This window comes from Peromyscus maniculatus, chromosome 15, assembly GCF_049852395.1.
Source record: "Peromyscus maniculatus bairdii isolate BWxNUB_F1_BW_parent chromosome 15, HU_Pman_BW_mat_3.1, whole genome shotgun sequence".
NCBI lineage: Eukaryota > Metazoa > Chordata > Mammalia > Rodentia > Cricetidae > Peromyscus > Peromyscus maniculatus.
In genome coordinates, this window is record NC_134866.1 from 36,410,550 (window position 1) to 36,434,298 (window position 23,749).

Consider the following 23,749-nt stretch of genomic DNA (forward strand, 5'->3'; position numbering starts at 1 on the left):
AATGTAGTTCCTCAGCACTAGGAGATAGCAGCTCCAGCAATTATTTAGATTAATTTTATTCTTTGGAATTACTAGACCTGGGACTTAAGAAAAAGTAAGACTTCAAGATTGCCCGAGTTTCTGGTTTGGGCAAGTGGAAAAGTGGCAGAAATTATAAAGAATTTAGGAAAAGTTTGAGCTAGACTTCAATTTTCTAAGTTCACTTGATGAAAACTGTAAATAAGATTTGGCTGGAATCAGGAGATACACACCTGGAGATCAATGGCTGTTACATGCTAATTGAAGATGTAAAACAATGAAACAAAGAATGTGACATTAGAAAATTAAGAGATGGCTCAGCGGTTAAAAGCACTGGCTGCTCTTCCAGAGGACCAGAGTTCAATTCCCAGCACTCACATGGTGGCTCACAACCATCTGTAACTCCACTTCCAGGGAATCAGACCCTATTCCGGCCTCCCTGGGTACCAGGCATACACCGGTCCAGACAAAACACCCACACATACAAAGTAATTTTTAAAAATTAAAGGAAACAGGTAAAGAAGCCCACAAAAGCATTGTAGAAGAGCACAAAGAGGGACAGCAAATTATTGTGTCTTAGGTGCCTAGGTGTTAATTTTGTTGTCAGTATTGCCCTAGAGAAAGTGGAAACAAAAATCTATTAGGTTTCATGAGGCAGGGGCCAGGGTCACTGGTGATTTCAGTGAGAATCACTGTGTATAGTAGGAAAGGAAACAATGATCTGAAGAACAAATACGAGGCAAGAAAATGGATAAATATGGGCCACTTGAGACTGACAATAGGACTCTGGTACAAGAAAAATTAGAGCGCCAGGTTTTTTTATTTGATAAAAATGGCATGGGGAGCCGGGTGGTGGTGGCGCCCACCTTTAATCCCAGCACTGGGAGGCAGAGGCAGGCGGATCTCTGTGAGTTCGAGGCCAACCTGGGCTACAGAGTGAGTTTCAGGAAAGGCACAAAGCTACACAGAGAAACCCTGTCTCCAAAAACCAAAAAAAAAAAAAAAAAAAAAAAAGGCATGGGAAACAGCTCATGAAAAAAAAAAAAGCCAGATTAAAAGAAAACAAAAAACAAAAAATAAGAAACCCCACCAATTATTAAATAACAGAATTCACGAAAGAAGCAGGAACATCTAGAAGGATGCTCCCTGTAGAGGAAAAGTGGATACAGATATATTTGTGTACATTTGACTTAATGGGAAATGAAAAGTTAGAGGAATGAAGCAATTAAAGAATGGACTGAGGGACCACAACAATCACTAGCTGTACACAGTCTAAGGGACAGTGTTGATTCTGAATTCACAACGGCACACCATCCACCAGGACCACGACTTCTGGTTGCATGACTTCTGAATGCCATGTTGCACTTACAGGGTTCATTTTTGCTAGACCAACACAACAGGGCAGCAGCACACACGAGCTTAAGTTACTTCCATCTGTCCAAGTCTAGTCAGACAACCAGGCTCAAGCCTGTCTGTTGGCAAAATTGGAAAGGTATCCTCCACAAGGGGATGGATGTGCCATCTTTACTAAAATTTGAGTTCCTGATCAAAGATTCTGAGGAAGTCCTAAGGGAAGGGAGACCAGTTTTGGGGAAGAGACTGTTTGTGCAGCAATATAAGCAGCAGAATTTGAGCAGTTTAGGAACTGGGTCTCTAGTCACAGACTAGCAGAAGCAGAGTGCTGGGAACAGCAACGGTTCCACCTGCGAGGTGAGTGTCACAATGGCACCGTAAAGCTGCTCTAAGACTGTGTTCGCTTGGCAGCTGCCCTGTGTGTGCCCACCCTCAGGACCCGGTAGGAAAGGGGCTTTTTCCTTTTTGTTTCAGCTGACTTCCGGCCAGAACAGGTTTTCCGTAATTCTACCAAACACCCTCCTCTCATTAAATATGGCCAAACCTCGTTTTTAATAAGGAAAAAAAAAATCTACACTCATCTGTCCTCCCTGCAGGTAAGATTTAGTGGAATACCTACAGAATTACCCACCAAAGACCAGTCTGATTTTCAATTCTAGTGACCTCTTGTAGATAAGCTCTATGGTTCCCCCAAAGTACACATTCTCCATCACTATGGCAAACCCAGTCTACTGAGATAGAGTGTGTTCTTGCCTTCTAGCTAGGAGTTGATAACCTGACTGCCTGGTCGTCACAACTCAGGACTGACATTGACTGGTCCCAGTGCCTGTGCTCACTGGAAAGCACTCTGTTTCTATTTCTACAAGACATTCATTCATCTCTCTTCCTGGTGAAGACATGCATTCTACAAGACAATGTGACACAGGACCAACTCATTATATAGTTACAAATTTAGAACCAAGAAAATAAATACTGCTGGCATGTCTTCTTAATGCAGCTTCTTCCTGTTTTGGTATGCCCATCTCAGAATCTAGCCAAAATGCTGGTGAGAAGTCCAAGAAAAATGAAGAAGCCATCTGTAAAATGTCAATGTTCTGGTCAACAACTCGGGTCTAGACATAGCTTAAGTCCTCAGAGCCCCAAGATGGCTCCAATGATCACAGCCCCCAGTTGCTCAAGCCATCACCAGTCCATAGTTTTCACTACTAAGGTGGTTTTTACTCCTACTGCTAGGATTGGACTTAGGCCTTCTGCATGCTAAGCAGATGAACTAGCACCAGACCCCGGGTAGTTTTTTATGTAGCATCTACAGTGCATGTAGATTCTGTTGATCGTTACACTGAGCTGTTAACTGGTGACACTGAGGCTAGTGGTCAAATACTGGACACAGCAGCCAGTGGATGTCTAAAATGTGTGCAGCCCAGTTCTCTCTCGGTATCTGTCCTGTAACTGTAATGTGCTGTAACTATCATGTTCCAAGACCGCAGACTGTCCTGGTGTGACAGATTCCAAAAATTCAACTCTAGAAATTAATGTATTTGTTAATTTCCCAGGTTCATTTGTTATTGAATTCACTTCTATTGGTATTGAGTATCTACAAACTTTTAGCGATTTCTCTAACTTTTAAACCTTTATTTCCTGTAAGCAAGCTTAACAAATTCTTTAAAATACCATTTCAAAAAGTTAGAACAAAACTAGGTTTTATTTTCAAATTCTAATTTTAATCCGACTGAACACACAAGCAGAAGTGAGGAAACTGTGTAAGCAGACACAGATGTACCAAATGTGAAACAATGAGTTATTAACACAACTATTTACATGCATTATTTACAAGCAACCCTTGACATTCAGTTTTAGTTAGTTGGAAAAAGATTTGACATTAGGTAAAAACATGACTTCAACAGGGCTGAGGTGGTACATTATAGTAAAAGTATTAGAAAAGTGATTTCACGGTATATAAATTATAAAGCAGATGAAAACCTGAATGACAAATACCTAGTAAAATTCTCTAGTAAAAAGTCAATGCAACCCATGCTCTGAAATAAAAATGAGAACGCCATATAAAGAGAGCAGAGTAATGCTGTAGGATGGAGGTGATGAAGTCAGTCATGTGAAACACACAGAGCAAACGACTGGAAGAAATCCTCAATCAAGTCTTGGCTCCTTAGCTGGTGTTCTAAACCCCACCCACCCCTCAATGACAGTTTAAAAGCCCTTGATATCAAATAGCATCTACATATGTAAGTAAGTTGTTTATATTCTCCAAGACTTTGGTGCTAAAGATTTTCATGATTGTGATTAGTATTTGAAACTCAATTTATAGAGAAATGTTAAACTAAAATAAAAGCTGTAATAGTCATATCTAAAAAAGGATGCTACATTTTTGCAGTAATATGTATTTCCAGGCTAAGACTTTTTACCTCAAGAAGTTGAACAATAAGCATCTAATCAGCTAGCAAAATTTTCTTTCAACGTTTCATTTATTTCAAAATCGATTTTATTGCAGCCAAAACAGTAGAATTAACTGTACATAATAAAACTATTATATATATATACACATTTTAAGTTACAGGGAATAAAGTTTATTTTGGCAGGTAGTGTTAAACAAAATTAAAGTTGCATACATTAGTAACATAACTCAACATCCTTAATTTGGTATAAGTCTGATAGTTTCTTGCTTTCCTGTGTTCTGCTAAATCACCATACCTAAACTTAAAAAAAAAAAAAAAAAAACAAACTGACAGCCTCAAATTTAACTTTACTGTTTTCGCTTACGCTCTGATTCCAAACAAAACTTTTCATAAGCTTCTTCAATCTCTGGGTCCATTTCATCATCAATATCATCCAAGTATCTGCAAAGAAGCCAAAAATGATTCATATAACCTTACTGTTTTTCAAATGTGGAAATGTCTGGAGATGTTAAGCTGCACTTTCCTAGACTGAATTCTGTTATAGTTTTAGATATGTGCACTTAAAAGTTAATGAAAGGCTTGACATGTAAGTTTATACCTTATTAATAAACTTTAATTAGAACATGAAATGATTTCAGCAATGACATTTGCCTATGATTTTTTTTTTTTATTCCATCTGAAAAGTGTTAACCTTCCAGTGGTAATGTCTAATTAACATTGAAAGTTATTTCTACAAGGCTCTTCTCACAATGACAGGTCACTTTGCCATATATCTGAAACCAGACTGTAGCAGGAAGCTACTTTTGAGATTATATAAGCCAGATGGCCCAGTTCCCAAGTTCCAGCAGTTTAAAATGACACAAGGCATGGCGGTGTAATCATGTCTTGTAATCACAACACTCAGAGGGGTTCATTGGAAGTCAGAGGACAACTTTGTGAAGGCAGTTTTCTACATCCACCTTTACATGGGGATTCCAGGAATCAAATGCACGTCATCAGGCTTGTGAAGAAGTACTTCTGCCAGCTCAGCCACCCTGCTGGGCCCTGAATGCCAGTCTTTCGTAACTTTCATTCTAGTGTAGTTATACTCAACACTTGGTCACAGAAGCTTCATAAAGAAAATGAGTAATAAGGGGTGGAGGAAGGTTCAGGGTAAAGCAGCTGCTATGGAGCATGGAGACCTGAGTTTAGCTCCCCAGTATGTATGTAAAAAGCTGGGTGTGGTGGCTAGTGACTGTAATCCCAGATCTGGGGAGGCAGGTACAGGCATATTCCTATAGGTCAGCCAACCTAAGTAAAATCAGTTCCCTCCAGGGTTAGCAAGAGACCCTGACTCAAATTAATGTGGCCAGTGACTAAAGCGAACACCTGACACCAACCTCTGGCTTCCATATGCATGCACACACGTACACAAGAACTCCTCTGGCTTCCATATGCATGCACACATGTACACAAGAACTCTCTGGCTTCCATATGCATGCACACATGTACACAAGAACTCCTCTGGCTTCCATATGCATGCACACATGTACACAAGAACTCTCTGGCTTCCATATGCATGCACACATGTACACAAGAACACAGACACAAAAAATATCAGTAATGAAAAAGAGAACTTACGGGTCACCAGCCCCTGATAAATCTGTTCCATTTTCTTCATAATCTGGGAAAAAGTCCTCTCTTTCAAGTAACTCCTGATATTTCTCTTGGTAATCTACAAGACAACACAGGAAAAAATGAGCAGTTCATCTTATAAAGTGAGTTTTTGTCCCCATAGCCTCTTAATGACTTTAAGACCAATGTTTAAATAGTAAAGTTACATAACATGCTTTCATAAAATTTATATTATATTCGGCTTGCTCATTTCTTTGCATGCTCACAAACCTTAAAATATTTATACACACTATCGTTTTAAATGTAAATACATTCCACAGTTGGTTACTGAAGATTGAACCCCAGGTCTCCCATATACTGTGGGTAAATATTCTATAACTGAACTAATAACCCCCCAAATCTCTTAACTTTTTGTTTGAGAGAGGGTTTCTGTAGCTCTGGCTGTCCTGGAACTCCCTATGTAGACCAGGCGGGCCTCGAACTCAGATACTCCAGCCTTCATCTCCCAATTGCTGGTGTTAAAGGCGTGTGCCACCACACCAGGCTCTTCTTACTTTTTATAGGTTTTGGTTACGTGTGTGTGTGTGTGTGTGTGTGTGTTGAGTTCGAGATAGGATCTCTTTATGTGGCCCTGGCTGCTGTGGAATATCCTATGCCAACCAGGCCAGCCTCAAACTTAACAGATCCTCCTGCCTCTATCTCCAAGCGCTGGGATCAAAGGTGTGTGCTACCATGCCTAACTTCATTTTTATCTTGAACCACGATCTTACTACATTGCCCAGGCCTGTGTTGAAAGCCTCCTGACTCTACCTCCAGAGTAGCTAGGATTACAGTCCTGTACCACACCAAGCTAATCTTCACTCCTGTTTTGAAAGGTTATTACATGTCTGGGTTAGGGCCAAGCTTTTCCAAGACTGTCTATATAAAACTCTAATTCAATATCAGAGATTGGTGTCATTCCAATTTTGACAGGTTAGAGAAAATTTAATCATAAATTTCCTGCTGTAAGTACTTGACCTAAGATATTCTTTTAAATGTATCTATGCAGGCCAACAGGAACTCCAGATCATGCACATACACCACAGCTTGGAGGCTCAGAGGGTGCTGCTGTCAATCGTCAGGGGCTTGGCATTTAAAAACACATTCAAAGACAAAGCCCTGGGTCTGTGTAGAACAGGAAGATAGAACTCATGCTCTATATACCTATCTCTCATCCTTCATAAACATCTAAGGGTTGACATCTTAAAAGGATGGACCTGGAAAAGCAAATAAAACACCTCAGTGGCAAACAAGGGTTAATTATACTTTTGAGTATGGAATGAGGTCAGGCACTCTGGAGAAACCGTTTATCCAGAGTTTGTAACAGATCTGACCTCGAATTTCTACTCTCCACATTTAAAAAGAAAAAAGGCAGCCCCACGAAGAAAAATAAAACAAAAAGAACCAAAAACCATCCAACCGTTTCCAAGTTAGTGATATGCCTGTGGCTCCTGGCAAAAGCAAATTTAAAACTATTTTGGGTAGAGGTTCCTGCAACCCAAGGGACAAGAGGTTTTTAATCAAGAAAAACAAAGGGTAAAATCACTACCGCATTCACTCTGAAGCAGGTACTAATTCAAATGGTTTAAGAAAACAAAATGTGTCGAGACAGAAAAAAAGCTGAGTAAATTGTTATCAAAAGAGTATCTGGGAAAAGGCCAAATGGATAGTCTTGGCGCAATTTTTATTTTTCTGTAATTCTGAAGTAATTTCTAAATAAAGGTTTAAGAAAGAAAAAAAATGAACTTGCAATAATATTTTGACACCGAAGTAATTTTCTTTTTTCTTTTTTGGTTTTTTGAGTCGGGGTTTCTCTGTGTAGTTTTGGTGCCTGTCCTGGATTTCACTCTGTAGACCAAGCTGGCCTCGAACTCACAGAGATCCACCTGGTTCTGCCTCCCGAGTGCTGGGATTAAAGGTGTATACCACTGCCACTTTTTTTTTTTTTTTAAAGATTAAGATCTGTCATACCAAAAATAGCATGATTTACATGGGAATATTTAAGAATGGGTTATTGGTATATAAAGACAAATATCTGAACAAAGAATCCACATGAATGAATAGTATTCAGCATACCACAGACAGCTTATTACAACTAAGAGGAAGAATAAGTTAATATTTGCTGAGACAATACAGTGAAAAATATTTAATATCTACTATATTTCTATGTAAAAATTAGGTAGGTAAATTAAGGCTTAAATAGGAAAAACAGCAAAGTATGACTTTTAGAAAAAATTAAGTAAAAATCAGCACAAACAAGACTGATAAATTAAAACTCAAAGCATGTATATGAAATACATTATAAACAAAATGGAAAGATAGTCACAGAGCACAAAGGGATAAAACCCTAAGCTGACCAAGATCATCTTTTTCTACTTTGTAAGGAAGCACAAATCAGTAAGACAAATGACGGAGGAAAAATAAGGGAGAAAGACAACCAAGAGGCAATCTTCAAAGGAAAAAGAAAAGATGAACACACACATAGGAAGAAATTCAGTGTTCTGAGTCATGAAAAGAACTACACAGGATTTCACAGTTGGGCTGACAGAAAGGATGTCTATTAAGTACTGCCAAGAAAGAAGAACAGCGGTCGTCTAAGCTGCGGGCGCGACACTGAAGAACCACCACCCCCGGAAAGCAATCCGGCAGAACTGGCTCGGTGAAGCTAAGGATGCTCACCCCATAATTGAGTTCCACTTCCTCACCGAAAGAGACATGTATGTGCCAGATGGACCTGACAGTCAATGTTGTTACCAGAAGGCAGGCTGGAGAAGCCCCCATGATAGCTGGCTGTAGTCTGTACGAAATGGAAGACTTTCTCTCAGTCTGCAGTCCCACCTGTAACAATTACTGCCATTTTTCTATCTAGAACCCTTTACTGGAAGGTATGCAGAGACTGGATTTTAATTAGCTCTAAATCACGGATACTAATGCAATCTGATTCTTAGTAACTGTCATAGCATCACTATAAGCTGCTGCCTATGCAGTCCACCATAATCACCCTTGCCTTCTATCCTGATCTGAAAAGAACAAAACACTAAGAAGTACAAAATAAAAATAGCCGCACCTAATTGTGGGAGGAAATCTGACTAGTAAGTAACAAGACACTAAAACTACCTGGAATGGTCCCAAGTAATCAACTTAAATACAACATTTAACAAATTATAACCCTACAATTTTATAATATATGAAACTCTCCGGGCGGAGGTGGCGAATGCCTTTAATCCCAGCGCCCGGGAGGCAGAGGCAGGTGGATCTCTGTGAGTTTGAGGCCAGCCTGGGCTACAGAGTGAGATCCAGGACCGCTAGAGTTGTCAGACAGAGAAACCCTGTCTTGAAAGAAAAACAAAAACAAAACCCACCCTCCCCCAAAAAAGAAAAAGCCATACTTTGAACTGTCAAAGAGTGGTTTTATGTAATTTACTACTTTAAAAAAGGGTGTGTGTGTGTGTGTGTGTGACCGAGACAACCTACCTGGGTCAGCTGCAGTGAAAGGAACACCATCCGATGTATAGAAGGTTGGTTCATTCTAGGATGAATCAAACAATAAAAAGTAGGCACTCATTCTGAAGTACACTAGACTAGTGTGGCTGAGATCAATCACTGCAGTGAGTACTGTACACAAAGACGACCCCCAGCTTCCTAACAGTCCTCCAGTTACTGGGAATGCAGACAGCTTTTAGGTTTCCATTTGGTCATCCCCCCTCTAAAGCTCCAGGCTCTGTTGTCTAGTGTTTGGTCCACCCCTGGCTCAACTGTGACTGAGAGCTGACTTAGCTTGTAGCTTTGTTTTCTTATTATCCTGCCATTTTTAAGAAGCTTACAAGATTGGGGTTCAGCATTCCTCTGTAACTTCTTTATATTTGGTGATGTCAGAAGCTCCAGGGCATTCTGGTCTTTTTTATTTACTACTGCATGCACATAACATCTGAGATGTAGGAATTTGGTTATAATGCTGACTCAGACATCACTCTTGGACAATGGATGATCTTGATTTAGTCTCCTCTTCATTAGAGGGCCTTCTCTCTCTTTACATGGCGTGCTGGCTCCTATGCCAATAAAGATTTTTAATTGGCACTGGATTATGAGAATAGTTTTATATAACTCAAGCAATGTCCAAAACTGAATTCACCATGTGGTGGTTTGAACAAGAAGAGCCCACATGGGCTCGTATGCTTGAATACTTAGTCTGTAGTTGGTGGAACTGTTTGGAAAGGATTAGGAGGCGTGGCCTTGCTGGAGGAAGTGTGTAGTCAGAAGTTTTTTTTTGTGTCCCGCCCGGTCCGCAGCTGCTCAGACCCAAGTAAACATACAGAGACTTATATTACTTTTAAACTATGGCCATGGCAGGCTTCCTGCTAGATAACTCATATCTTAAATTAACCCATTTCTATTAATCTATGTCTTGCCACATGTTCCGTAGCTTTACCTGCATCCCATTACTTGTTGCTCCTTTGGCGGCCGGCTGGCATCTCCTCTCTCTGCCTTTCTCCTTCCTCCTCTCTAGTTAGAATGTTCTACTTAACCCTATTCTGCCTCACCACTGGCCAAACAGCTTTATCAACCAACCAGAGCAACACATATTCACAACATACAGAGCAATATCACCCATCAGAAGTGTGTCACTGGAGGCAGGATGTGAGGTTTGGAAAACCTCTCATGTCATTCCCAGTGTGCTCTGCCTTCTGTTTGTGGATCATGGAGCTCCCAGCTGTTCCTATTTGTGTCTTTGCTCCACCATCATAGACTCTAACCTTCTGTAACTGCAGGCCCAATTAAATGCTTTCTTTTGTAAGGTGCCTTGGTCGTGATATTTTACCACAGCTATAGAAAAGTAACTAAGACAAGCATTAAGTGCAACTTAAAATATAAACATAGCATACCATAAAGTAGTTAGGGTCATTTTCAGGGGTAGCTTCTCTGTATGTTGAAGTTGCATGGACCCTGCCCCAGTTACTTGATCGAAGTTCTACAAGCTTCAAGAGCATCTGTTTTACATCTCTACAGACAAAAATTAGAAACAAATTACTATGTATCCACTGCCCAAGTGCTGTCAGCTCCAAAGTATTTCCAGCCAGGCTCCATTTACTCAACTGAACATAGATACCGGATGCTTGAAATTTCTACACATTTTCAATGACATAATTCACTGTATTATTTTCACTTTTAAAAAACAAGCTTGAAACTGGGCTTAGTGGCACATGCCTTTGATCCCAGCACTTGGGATATAAGTTTGAGATCAGCCTGGTCAATAGTGAGTTAAAAGCCAGCCAGAGCTACTTAATGAGACTGTCTTAAAAAAACAAAAACAAAAACAAAAACCTTGAAATCTGTTCCACTTAACTGACTATACATATGGCCATCAATTACACTGGTCTCTTACATTACTTACATTACATTATGGTAGAGTTCACTACACAAACACTGGGTCTATGTTTAAAGTCTAAATCATTTTCTTTCTCAATAGATTCATCATATCTTACCACAAAGAAAATTTTAAAATTTCAACCTTAAGTATAGTAGAGCAAAACTTAGTAGTGAGAAACCATAGGCAAAAAATACTGAGTTGAGCCGGGTGGTGGTGGCGCACGCCTTAAATCCCAGCACTCGGGAGGCAGAGGCAGGCGGATCTCTGTGAGTTCGAGGCCAGCCTGGTCTCCAAAGTGAGTTCCAGCAAACAGCAAAGGCACAAAACTACACAGAGAAACCCTGCCTCGGAAAAAAAAAAAAAAAAAAAATACTGGGTTGATCCATAATCTTAACCTGGAAGAAAAAAAGAGATACAAGCCTGAGATCTAAGGCTTCTTTTCCTACCTGCTGCAGTTTGCATCTAGGACAACATTTTCAATTCTCTGAATTATTTCTTCCATATCAGTTTTTCCCTTTTCCTTCCAAGTATCTTCTAAAACTGACCCTGTCAACTAAAAGCACACATGTCAGTAAAATCAGGAATGCAATAGAGGAGAGATTTTAAAAAGGTATTAGCAAAAGCTGGAACTATTTTTTTTTAAACAAGAGCAATTAAATGGTTAGATATTTCCAATTATTCTCTGCCTTCTGCCTATATTCAGGGACTTCTATACCATCTCTGCTTTTGACTAATAAAAAAATAAAGCTGTATGATTTCACATTTATAATTACATTATATTCTCTACATGATTAAGACTGGCTATTAATTTTTAAAAAGATTTATTTATTTATTTATTATGTATACAGTGTTCTGCCTACACGTATGCCTGCAGGCCAGAAGAGGCACCAGGTCTCATTATAGATGGTTGTGAGCCACCATGTGGTTGCTGAGAATTGAACTCAGGAGCTCTGGAAGAGCAGCTAGTGCTCTTAACATCTGAGCCATCTCTCCAGCCTGGCTATTAAATTTTAATGAATGTTTCTCTTTAAAAAATAATCAACAGCCAGATATGATGGTATATGCCTTTAACACCAGAACCCGGGAGGCAGAGACAGGCAGATCTCTTTGAGTTTGAGGCCAGCCTGCGTCTACAGAGTAAGTTCCAAGACAGCCAGATCTATATTGTGACACCCTCTCAAAATACACAACACACACATACATATATTCAATTCGCACATGTGTGTGTTTTGAATTAAAAAAAAAATCTCCAAGAAAACCATTAAAGGGGCTGGAGAGCTAGCTCACCCTGTAAAAGCATTAGCTGTGCAAATGTGATGACTTTAGTTCAAGCCCCTAAAACATGCTGATGTGGTTGTGCACACCTGTAACCCCAGAATTCCCACAGTGGGGTGGGAGGGAAAAGCAGGACCATCACCCAGAAGCTCACCAGCCAGGTAGCCTCAGTATGAAGGCCAGCAGCTACCTCAACAAAGTGGAAGATGAGAACCAACTCCCAAAGTCATGTACTCTGCACCATGCATGTGTGCCTATGTGTACAAATATGTGTACATGAACACACACAAACACACACGAACCACACACACACACACACACACACACACACACACACACACACACACAGAGTATGTGAAATGTTTAAAAGGAAAGAAATTAAGGATATGAACAGGCCATTCACAAAAACAAATGGCCAATAAGCGTGAAGGAATGCTTAAACTGACTACTGATCGGGTAACTTCAAATTTTAGAGAGGATTTTTTTATTCATGACAACAGCAAACCCAAACTGATACTACTTTTCCCTGAAAGATGTGGAGAAAGGTATCCTCATTCATAACTAGGAAGAGTATACTGTAGCTCAGGAAACTTGGGTATTATCTGTCAATATAAAATACCTATCTATGTTCATCGACCCTCTGAATCTGTTCAAAATGTAATCTTCAAAAGTACCCATGAAGACATAATGAAAGATTACTGGCAGCACTACAGTAGCCAAATGGGAAATAGCCAAATGTACATTCAAATAATAGATGAACACTGTATCTGATACAATAGGACACTAAGAAGTTACTCAACACAGAGCTAAATTCCTCTGGAGTGATTAAGAACGTCCATCTGGGAGGCAAAAAATAAAAAAGCTAAAATAGACCAAGAACTATTTTGTAAGGGCACATAAACATAGAAAGAAAAGCAAATTTACAAATGGGCTGGGATAAAAGATTTCCAACAACCAGAGTTCAATTCCCACAATCCACAAGAAAAACCCTCAAGTTGTCTTTTAGGTGCATGTGTGCACAGGCACACACAATAGATGTCAAAAAAAAAAATTAAAAACAAAAACAAAACCAACCTTTAGCAATTTTACTGCACAAATTAAGTTGTCATCCACAGGATTAGAGAACAGGGCATTCAGCAGCTCCCGAAGACCAACCTGAAGAATATCTGCTCTTGTAACCTGCCCATTTGTTCCTTTGATCTTCAGGAGAAAAACAGTAAAAACAACAATACTCAAATGTGGTGCAGACATAGATAGCTCATGAAGAAGCTGTAAATCTAAGTATTTCAGTTAAATATAAAAACCACAGGAACACACTGTAGTAACTTCAAATTAATTATAACTGTTCTCTCTCTCTCTAAGACCTCTAATAAAACTGTAGATTACAGGTAAAATTTAATTCATCACACTTAAAACATCACAGAAATATAAGACCACTTCAATACTGCTGCTTCACTAAACATGCTGTAATTTAAGCTACCATGAAAAAAAACTGGTATTTTAAGTTTCTTTTATGGGGTGGCTGGGAGCTGGTGCACACCTTTAATCCTGGCACTCAGGAGGAAGGGGCAAGCAATCTGTTGAGTTCAAGGCCAGCCTTGTCTACAGATCAAGTTCCAGGACAGCCAAGGCTACACAGAGAAACTCTGTCTCAAAACTGAAACAAAGCAAACCGAAACAAACAAACTGAAAAAAGGAACACTCTAAGACTTAAAATTCGTTATGATTAATCCTATGGTTAAAATAATCCAGCCCTGAAGCTGGGTGTGGTGGCTCAGGCTTATAATCCTAGCCCAGGGGAGACTAAGGCAGGAGGAATGTTACAAGCGTGAGGCTGCCTGGTTGAGAGTTAGCTTCCTGAGAGCATAAGGGCTTTGAAGAGCTTCCTGATGATTTTGTAACATCCTGCTCACGAGCAGAACAAATGCTATCAATGTTCCATTCAAATATAACAGGTATGAAAGGATTTGCTTTCTCTCCTATCCCTTCGTTGTGTCCAACTGTAATGGGGTCTCACGACGCACCACGGACTCCTCCCAAGTGCTGGGACTGCAGGCAGTTATCCCTCGGTAGAGTTCACTGCACTATTTCCCCATTGTGTCTCTGATGCTGTAGAAGCACAGTGTGAACAAACTTCCTCCCTGGAAGCATGCTGTGTGTTCACTAGTAAGAACCGACCTCACCTCCAGGTTAAGATAGAGCTCTCCCAGAAACAGCACGAACGCATGGAACCGTTTCCGAGTCACCTCGTCTCCTTTGGCAGCTTGGTCTTTAACTTCATACTCCGTCCGGCACCTAATAAAGACGAGGCTTTACCATCTCACACTGCTTTGTCTTTCCCAGAAAACAAGACGGTCACCTGTCAGTCTAGTGACCGACAGCAACAAAGGCTAGCACAATGACTGTCCTGACCTCTTCAAAGATGCAGTTTTCAGATACTGACAGGAATACGTAGAACAAAACTATCAGATCAAATTGTAATATGAACAATACAGACTTCACAAGGTTTAGAACATTCTAGCACCAAAACAGGAAAAGTTATATCATGCCTTATAGGTATTTTTGCTAAGAAAACACTACTTTTATCCATCTCTAAAGTGTTCTTTCTTTTTTTTTTTGTTTTGTTTTGTTTTTCGAGACAGGATTTCTCTGTGTAGCTTTGCGCCTTTTCTAGAACTCTCTTTGGAGACCAGGCTGCCTCGAACTCACAGAGATCCGCCTGTCTCTGCCTCCCGAGTGGTGGGATTAAAGGCGTGCGCCACCACCGCCCGGCAAGTGTTCTTTCTTTTCTGTAAAGAATGTATATGTGTACCCAGTTAAGCTGAAGGGGTGGTGGGGGGAATACTTAAGTCTTTTTTTTTTGGGGGGGGTGGGATTGAATCTGGGGACTTGTGTGTACAAGGCAACAATGAACTATATCCCCAGCCCCTTTTTGCATTTTTAGATGGATTTTAGCTGAGTTGTCCAGGCTGGCTTGAAGTCACTATGTCATTTAGCCAAGCCTTCAACCCACGGCCCTCCTGCTCTGCCCTCCCAGGGTCTGGGGTTAGATTTTGTACCACCACATCCAACTGAATTCTTTACTCTTATTCTTCCCAGTATATATTATCTATATATTATCAGTGATTATACCTTGGGTTAAAAACAAAACAAAACAAAACAACAGACCCTTACCAGTTGAAACCATAAAGTCCAAAGCATTTAATCTGTCTCTCTTTCCAATGGAGACCGAAGGTTTTTCTTATTTTTTCCCTAACTCAGTCCATTTGTCTCACACAGAAACCGAAATCTTGGAGTTTATATTCAGTTCCAAGGCATCTAAACTAATCCTAACTGTCTACCTTAGACTCTAGAGGGGCATTATGGTGTTAGACACTATTACTAAAATGAATTTTTTAAAAAGGTTTTCATTTTCTTTCTTTAAAAAAAGATAGTAGGAAATGGCTAGGAAAGTAATTTGTTTTATAAAACTGATGCTGACAGTTCTCTTTTTTTAGAAAAGGGGAGGGGGCTGGAAAGATCGCTCAGTAGTTAAGAGCTTTTGGAGACTGAATGGTTTCCACATAGCCAGCTTACAAACAGTTTTCTTTAAACGAAGAAATCCTCTCTTACCCAAACATATACTGGGAGGTGTGAAATGACCACAGACTTACTTATTGCTCCATGTAGCCCAATTCTAGTTATCACGTGCTATACCCTAAGGAGCACCATCTTTTGAGTCAAACACAGCAAGATATGTTACCTTCTCAAACACTAAAGGAATTCTCATCAGAAGATACATATGGAAAGGGCACCAGTTAAAATAACAAAAGGGCTAATTAATCAAAGGCAACTCAGCTATCCAAACCTTTTCCTACTTTCTTTCTGTCGTAATTTAATAAAATAGACTTCTTTCATAAATTTCTAAGGCCATAAGATATTAAGTATGTGCCCAAGTAAATCCTTACTACCATGCACAGATAATTATCCAGGTGAAAGACCCTAAACCCACTAAAGCTGTTTTCAGTTACAGAAAGAACCTGTGTTTATTTCACAAAGGTGAAAACAGAAACCAGATAACATAACCACCCCCTACCACTGCACCTTTATTTTGTCTTTTGCAAAATACCTAGATATAGACTTGTAAGGCTAGAATTGTGCTCCGTTTCCCACTCATATTATTGACAGTTTTACATTACTGTAAAAGTTCACACAGTGGAAAGAAAGTCAAAACTCAATGAGAAATTTAATAAGGTGGCCTTTCTGGCATCATACCCTGCTTGTAATCCACTTTTTCTCTCCAGACACTACTGTCTGTACTATTACAATAAGGATAGTTTTAAAAAATATGTGTAACTTTGCAATTTTTATTTTTCCAAACGGTATTTATCCAGAGCCACTTGAATTATTTTTTTTTCTTGAAAATTTACTATTTATATATGTGTAGGTGTTCTGCCTGCATGTTATGTGTACCATGTGCATGCACTGCCCACAGAATCCAGAAAAGGGCGCCCGGACTAGGGTTAGAGATGGCTGTGAGTGGCCATGCAGTGCTGGGAATCAAACCGCAGACCTCTGGGAGAGCAGCCAGGTGCTCTTAACCTCTGAGCCCTCATCTCTCCAGCCCTATCAGACCTTTTCTCACTCATTCCTAGACAGCTCTTCTAATGCATTAAAGAGCTCATTGCTATGTCTAAAATTTCTAATTTTTTTTGCCAGGCGGCAGTGGTGCATGCCTTTAATCCCAGCACTCAGGAGGCAGAGCCAGGCGGATCTCTGTGAGTTCGAGGCCAGCCTGGTCTACTAAGTGAGTCCCAGGAAAGGCGCAAAGCTACACAGAGAAACCCTGCCTCGAAAAACAAAAAAAAACAAAACAAAAAAATTCTAATTTTTACTTTATCTAAAATTGACTTACCCCAAATGTAATTTATACCTACTAAATTTTCTAATCTAAATTTATGGCTTATGGGTACAATGCCTTGCTCAAAATAGCTTTAACAACCCAAGATATGTTTGCTTTTAAATACTTGCTAGTTGTCTCGCTGTAAGTCTGATGTGCTTGGTATAGGACAGGAACCCGCCTCCTTTTCTTTTTCTCCAAATGGCTGTCCACTTGAGCTGCTAGCACAAGTCATCTTTTATGTGGCTTTTTACATTTTTTGAAATTAAGATATAATTACATCATTCATTTCACCTCTTCTCTCCCCTCAAAATACATGGTCTCCAGCCATTTAATTTTTAATTGTTGTTGCATGCATGCATGTGCATACCCTGCTCAACCAGTCTCATGTTATATGCATATAATTTCAGGGCTGACCACCTGGTATCGGATAACCAATGGGCTCTTCCTGAGGCATGCAGGATAGTATTTATGTCAACTTGACACAAGCTAGAATTATCTGAAAGGAGGGAACCTCAATTGAGAAAATGCCTCTATAAGATCTGGCTGTAGGGCATTTTCTTAACTAGTGGTTGATGTGGGAAGGCCCAGGCCATTGTAGGTGGTGCCATCCCTAGGTGGTCCTAAGTTCTATAAGAAAGTAGACTGAACAAGACAGGAGGAGCAAGCCAGTAAGCAGTACCCCTCCATGGCTTCTGCATCAGCTCTTGCCTCCAGGATCTTGCCCTGAGTGAGTTCCTGTCCTGACTTCCTTTGATGCTGAACAGTGATATAGAAGTGTAAGCTGAATAAACTCTTTCCTCTCCAAGTTGCTCTGGTCAAGTGTTTCATGCCAGCAACAGAACCCTAAGACACTAGAGATTATGTTTCCCTACTCTCAGCACGCCTTATTGCCTGCAAGTCTTTGTCTAGGGTTGGGACCCTCTTGAGTTTTCCTCTTCCATGTTAGCTGGGCTCTATCTTTAGAATTCTTACTCAGAAATATCTTGTAACCATTAATTTTTTGATGTGTGTGTCTGTGCACACACATACATGCAGGCTTGTACCGGGGGTTTGCACTCTAGTCCCAAACTACATCTCTAGCTCCCCATTAGATGTATGTTTAAAGAAATTAGTGGGCAAGTGATAATAAACTTATTAAACATGAAAATAATTTTATTGCTAAAGACCATTCAAATGATAAGAATTTAAAAAATATTTCGTTTTAATTTTTTGAGGGAGCATCTCACTCTGTAGCTTGGGCTGAAGTGGAATTTATTATGTATGCCAGGCTAGCCTTGAACTTGAAGCAATCCTGTCTTAGGTGTAAGCTACCACACTTACTTTAAGAAAATTAGGGGCTGGAGAGATGCTCAGTGGTCAAGAACATTGACTGCTCTTCCAGAGGACCCAGGTTCAATTCCCAGCACCCACATGGCAGCTTACAACTGTCTGTAACTCCAATCCCAGAGGATCTGACACCCTCACACAGACATGCAAGCAAAACACCAATCAATGCTCATAAAAAATAAATTATAAAAAAATTAAAGTCTTCCCTAATAGTTTATGAATCAATGCCAACTATTAAATATGTAATACCAACAATGTTTGTGTAATCTAAACACTAATTCTACACTGTAAAAAGGTGTACAGCAAAGAAGATTCCACGAGAACAGAACTATCTAGACTAGATAATTAAAATTTTAGAGCTCTTAAAATAGCTATTATATAGCAACTAGAAAGACAAGAGCCAATGATAGATGGAACATACTGGAAGAGTCCAGATTTTAAAAGTTCAAGTCTAAGAATGCAGTGTGATGCAGGTGGTAGCTCAAATCAATCAAGAAAAATGAATTACTCAATTTTTATCTAACTTAAATTCTCAAACTAAACCTACCAAAGTACTTAAAAACACATCAGTAATCATTAATCATTTTGATGATTCTGGGAAAGGCAATCCTAAATCCAAAACCAAAGACAAAGGCTATTATCGGAAAGACTAACATATTTGACTATAAGATTTAAGTTTTTTGGAAATCAGACTGGTCTGCCTATATTCCCCTGCAACTCTCTATATCATAAGGTTTTTAGAAAACATCAATGGTCAAATTCTATTATCTGTAATGTCATATTCACACTGACCTTTGAAGTAGCAACTGGCGGAAGTTGCCGCTCTGTGGGTTAATTGTCAGATGATGGGACAGGTAATTACACAGGCGAGCTCCCATGTAAGAGAAATTTGGGATAGACGTAGCCTTTTAAAAAGAAAAGTTTTGTATGACAAATACATTATTATCAATGCAAACACTTAGCAATATTTTATGGAGGAAAACCATTCTGGCTACCAAAATGAACTACATAATATATTTTAAAAGGTTTTTGTTAGGCATAAGGACATGAATCCTCCCACCTATCCTTATCCTAAGAACCACAGTACAAAGAAAAATGTTTAAGGCAACTTCTCTGATTCCTCATTTACCTGAGGTAACCAGAAAATTAGAAATGTCTCTAGATGTTAACCCTTTTTTTTTTTTGCAGAAAATACAGATGCGTACACAGCTGCTTGGTAACAATTACGAATGACAAGAAGAGCTGCCAAACTACTGATCAATGTTGATTCTGCTTTGTGACCTTGGCCACTACTAAAACTTGCCTAGCTTCTGTTTGACACACGAAAAGGTAATTAACAGTACCTGGAATGAACATCCCAAAACACTCGGACTAAAAAAGGAAATCAAAACAACTACTTCCAAGTAGAAGATGGAAAAGTAACAATGCAGTGGGAAAATACCACATCTTGAGGAATGCGTAACATAGCAGAAGCAGCACTCAAAAAATCTGACTTCCCCTGCAGATTTCAGAGAAGAGTGGAAGCCACATCGTACCACCTCAGGGTAGACAAGAAAACGCGCACCCAGGGGTTAAGTAGCCTGACCAAGGTCAGAGAACCATTCAACCACAGATTCTGGATCCATTTACTAGAAGACAATGAGTTAACATCTCTGCTCAGGTGTGTATAAAGTGGACAGAGGAGGAACACTTTAGTAATCACTGAGCTAGAGTAACCATTTGTAGAATCTTAGTATTATCAGAAACACAGCAAATGCTTTATAATTATATCTTTTTATTTCTAGGGTTTTTTTTTTTTTTTTTTTTTTGCTCACATTTGATTCATTTCAAAAAGAAAAAAAACAACAAAACACTGATTTCTCCTTATACCATATATGCTTAACAAAATAAATTCAAACTTCTGCTTTTCCCATTATTGGCTGAAGGATTTTAGCCTTTATAGCTGTGATTTTTCAGTTTACACACAATTTCCTACTTGTTTCCCCACATGGGAAAGTGAGATTTTAGCTACCACTTACTTTCAGCAAGCCCGCTCTCACCTCCCATTCTCTCCACCTACAATATGATTTTTTTTCTTTTTTGAGACAGGGTATACTCGCATACTTTTCTTTCACTGAACTTTCCAGCAGAATGCCCCACCCCCAGGTAGAGGAGAACGACAGCAGTTCACGTGGGGAAACAACTCAAGGTCCACTGAATGCAAAAGTTCTCAAGAGTAAAACTTGAGATCCGGTCAGCAACGCTATCAAGAAGACCCCTACCTTTCCGGCCTATCTGCTCTCTCTTTGGTTTGTGTGGCAGAACTGAGTTATACATTTGATGATTAAGGCAGCCTTACTAATCTTGAAACCCAAGGATGAGACCTCTAGAAGCTGGAGGAATGAAATGCCTATGGGTTCTACCTTTGTAATGTATGCTCTTCTGTACATGTTAATAACTCTTCAGGAATAGTAAAAAAGGAACCTTCTCAAACGTAAAATCGTACTGAAAATAATCTTAAAAATAAAGTTTTGAGGGAGAAAGACAGCACTGTCTAATAAATACAGTTTGCACCCTTATTAATGTGTTACTGCCCAATATGTGACAATAATGTTATATGACATCATACCTAGTTATAAGAAATAAGTTGTTTATATATTAGATTGTTACCATCATATAAGCTGGCAAGTCTTTTAAGGACTTAAGATACAAGTCTTTAAAACCTAAGAGTGGGCCTGGTCAAATCCTATGGCCTGGAGGGTTGAGGCAGAATTGACCAGTCGGGACTAGAGAGTGAGCTCCAGGCCAGCCTAAAATACAGAGTGAGGCCTTCTCAAAAACATATGAACAAACAAATAAATGAAGACAAGAAGAAATGTTGAAAGTTAATATTGGACTATTTTGCAGCCTGGCTTATTTGTGTCTGTCTAACTCAGTACCTGGGACTAAACTCAGGGGCCTGCACTTGCCTGGCCAATATTCAGCCACTGAACTCAATCCTCAACAACACTTTGGCTTTTGAAAGAGAACTCATTTGTGAGCCAAGAAATTTCTCACAACTTTTTCTCACCGCCTCCAAAAATCCTACAGAATTAAACACAGAGGGAAGAAACCTGCAACTGTTTGTGTGTGTCAGTTTCAGATGCATCAAAATGGGGCTATGTGGAGGGCAGGTGTGATTCTGGTGAGGGTTTCCTTGTCCGAGTCTAACCCCCTTTGTGTCCCTGCTTGTGTACAGAGCCCTGGCTAAGCAGGTCAACTGACAGTAAAGCCTGGCTCTAGCCTTGGCTCTCTTAGTACAGACAGTGTATCCGAGTCACACTTCAAAAGCTCCTACTGCCCACAAAGTGGAAATAAGTACGGATGGAGTGGACAGGAACCTGGCCTCCTTCAAAGAATACTCACTATCTCTGGGCTCCAGGAAGACTACCAGGTCCCCTCCTGCTATGAGCCTACCTACTACCTACCTGTTGGTAGATGAGTTCCACAAGTTCCTGCAAAGCATCATCTGTTGTGACCCATCCATTCAGGGTTTCTGCAAATTGTTCAATTTCGGTTTCAAAACTGCCAGGCTGTTCTGTAAGATGATTCAGAAAATCCTGAACATATTCTGATAGAGTGGGATAATCCTCACAACCATCCTCATAGGACTCCTACAGTTCAAAAATGAAAACAAACAAAAACAGAATAAGACAATTGAATTCATATAACTAGCAAAATAAGCACGCAGTGGTTTTAACTTGGGGTGTTTAAGGATCTCACATAACTGTAAAGATCACAAAATGTAAGTGGATTCAGCTTGCTGGTCCTCTTCTTTGCCTAACTGACATGTTTTTAACAGAAGAAGCTCCATTAAGACAGAGAATTGTCTTTTCAATCCTAGCAGATTTATGGCAGAGAAATAAAGTTTAAAGGAATTTCAAAAAAAAAAAAAAAAGTAAGAAGAATCTCGTTACAGATCAAATAAGACCTAGTTACAAATTCTGCACTAAAACTATAGGGAAGGGATGGACCAAACATACAGACACCAGAATTGTCAGCCTAGGAACATTTACTATATTGTACTATTCAGTATATCCTTGTAGATGTTTGATAACATCTATATTGAAAAGAAAGAAAAAAAAAAAAAAAACTAGTATGCTTTGTCATCTATTTGTTAATACCCAAGGATAGGGAAGTATATTTAACTGCTTAAATATAAAATTATATCATAATAAAAATGGTAGGAGACTTTCTGGTTGCTTTACTAGGTTTCTAACCAATCTGGATAGTAGCAATAGCTCTAAGATACTATTTTTCCCACTAAAAATATTCCATTTTTGGTGGTTGTTAAGCCTTATAATTAATGTTAGGAGACTTGATAAAATTATACAAAAGTTATCAGGCCAGAATAATATCCCTCTTGCTCTCATCACACGGAATGCTCTCTAAAGCATGCTGAAGTTTATCTGTTCCGTTCAAATACATATACGGCTTGATATTTATCCTTCTCCAAATAAACTCAAATTAGAAATCAGATGAAATAATGAGCAAAATAGAGAAGCAGCTTATGAAGGGCTTTAAGTTCTAGTCAGTGAGTACAAAAAAATGTCACACAAGGGCAATTTTTTCTGTGATGGAGATAGTCTTTCTAGTAAGACTGTCTTCCTCCTTTCGAGGCACAGGCAGTAACTCCAGCACTAGACGCTGAGGTAGATGGATCAGTCAGTCGTTCAAAACAGACTGCATGCCGAGTGCCTACTAAGGGCCAACTGTACAGGTGCTGAAAGCACTTCCAGGACACCGTAACGCCACAAATACAGCGGACAGAGGTCTCTTCTCATAATCCCATGATGCAAAGTACATTCAGATGTTGAAATAGTTGGAAAGCAAGGTCAGACAGTCTTGAGAGTTAATATCTGGAGGTGCGTGGACAAACGCTCAGAGTTAAGAGCACTTGTTGCTCTTGCAGAGGATGTGGGTTTGGTTCCCAGCATTCACATGATGGTTGACAACTACCTGTTAACTCCTGTTCTAGGGGATGCAATGCCTTCTTCTGACCTGTGCAGGCACCACACCCATTACTTGTAGGCAAAACACCCATAAACAGAAAATAAAGCAAATAAATCTAAAAAAATTTTAATGTAGGAGTTAACATCTGAACTGACGGAAAATGCAAAACAAAATAATTCCCTCCCAAGCCCTCAAAAATCTGTGGGAAGATATCCTATGCAGCAGGCAGATGCAGCATGCTGGTTCCAAGGAGGCTTGACTTAACTAATACCTTTGAGGAAAAAGTCAATAGCTAAAACAGAAAACTGAGGGAGGGCTAGTGGCTGCCAAGAGTCAATTAGAGATAGATCACGTAGGATTTGGAGGGGCCCACTAAGTGCAGTGGTGGAGAAAAGAGTTTATACAAGGAAGGACTGAATACAACTTGAATAATGTGTGTATGATCACAAAGCTAATTCAAAATTGTACTTTTATATTATCATATACTATCCT

The 23,749-nt window shown here is 39.5% G+C and overlaps 1 protein-coding gene and 1 long non-coding RNA gene across 6 annotated transcripts in view; one reads left to right on the top strand and one right to left on the bottom strand.

Moving 5' to 3' along the window:
* Nucleotides 1-1,843: 1,843 nt before the first annotated feature.
* LOC143268671 (uncharacterized) lies at nt 1,844-3,408 on the top strand. The gene is made up of 2 exons (XR_013044729.1): nt 1,844-1,967; nt 2,132-3,408. It is a non-coding gene; the product is annotated as an uncharacterized LOC143268671 (long non-coding RNA).
* Paip1 (poly(A) binding protein interacting protein 1) overlaps nt 3,071-23,749 on the bottom strand; it is a 28,684-nt gene continuing 8,005 nt past the window's right edge. For all 5 annotated transcript variants that reach the window (XM_042261523.2, XM_076551864.1, XM_042261524.2 and 2 more), the window contains exons 3-11: nt 21,733-21,918; nt 19,079-19,191; nt 14,262-14,373; nt 13,153-13,278; nt 11,250-11,356; nt 10,319-10,436; nt 8,910-8,964; nt 5,403-5,496; nt 3,071-4,223 (exon numbers count right to left, since the gene is read on the bottom strand). In XM_042261523.2, the coding sequence (XP_042117457.1) occupies nt 4,130-4,223; nt 5,403-5,496; nt 8,910-8,964; nt 10,319-10,436; nt 11,250-11,356; nt 13,153-13,278; nt 14,262-14,373; nt 19,079-19,191; nt 21,733-21,918 (1,005 nt within the window). In that variant the 3' untranslated portion in view covers nt 3,071-4,129. The remainder of the gene's footprint in view (nt 4,224-5,402; nt 5,497-8,909; nt 8,965-10,318; nt 10,437-11,249; nt 11,357-13,152; nt 13,279-14,261; nt 14,374-19,078; nt 19,192-21,732; nt 21,919-23,749) is intronic.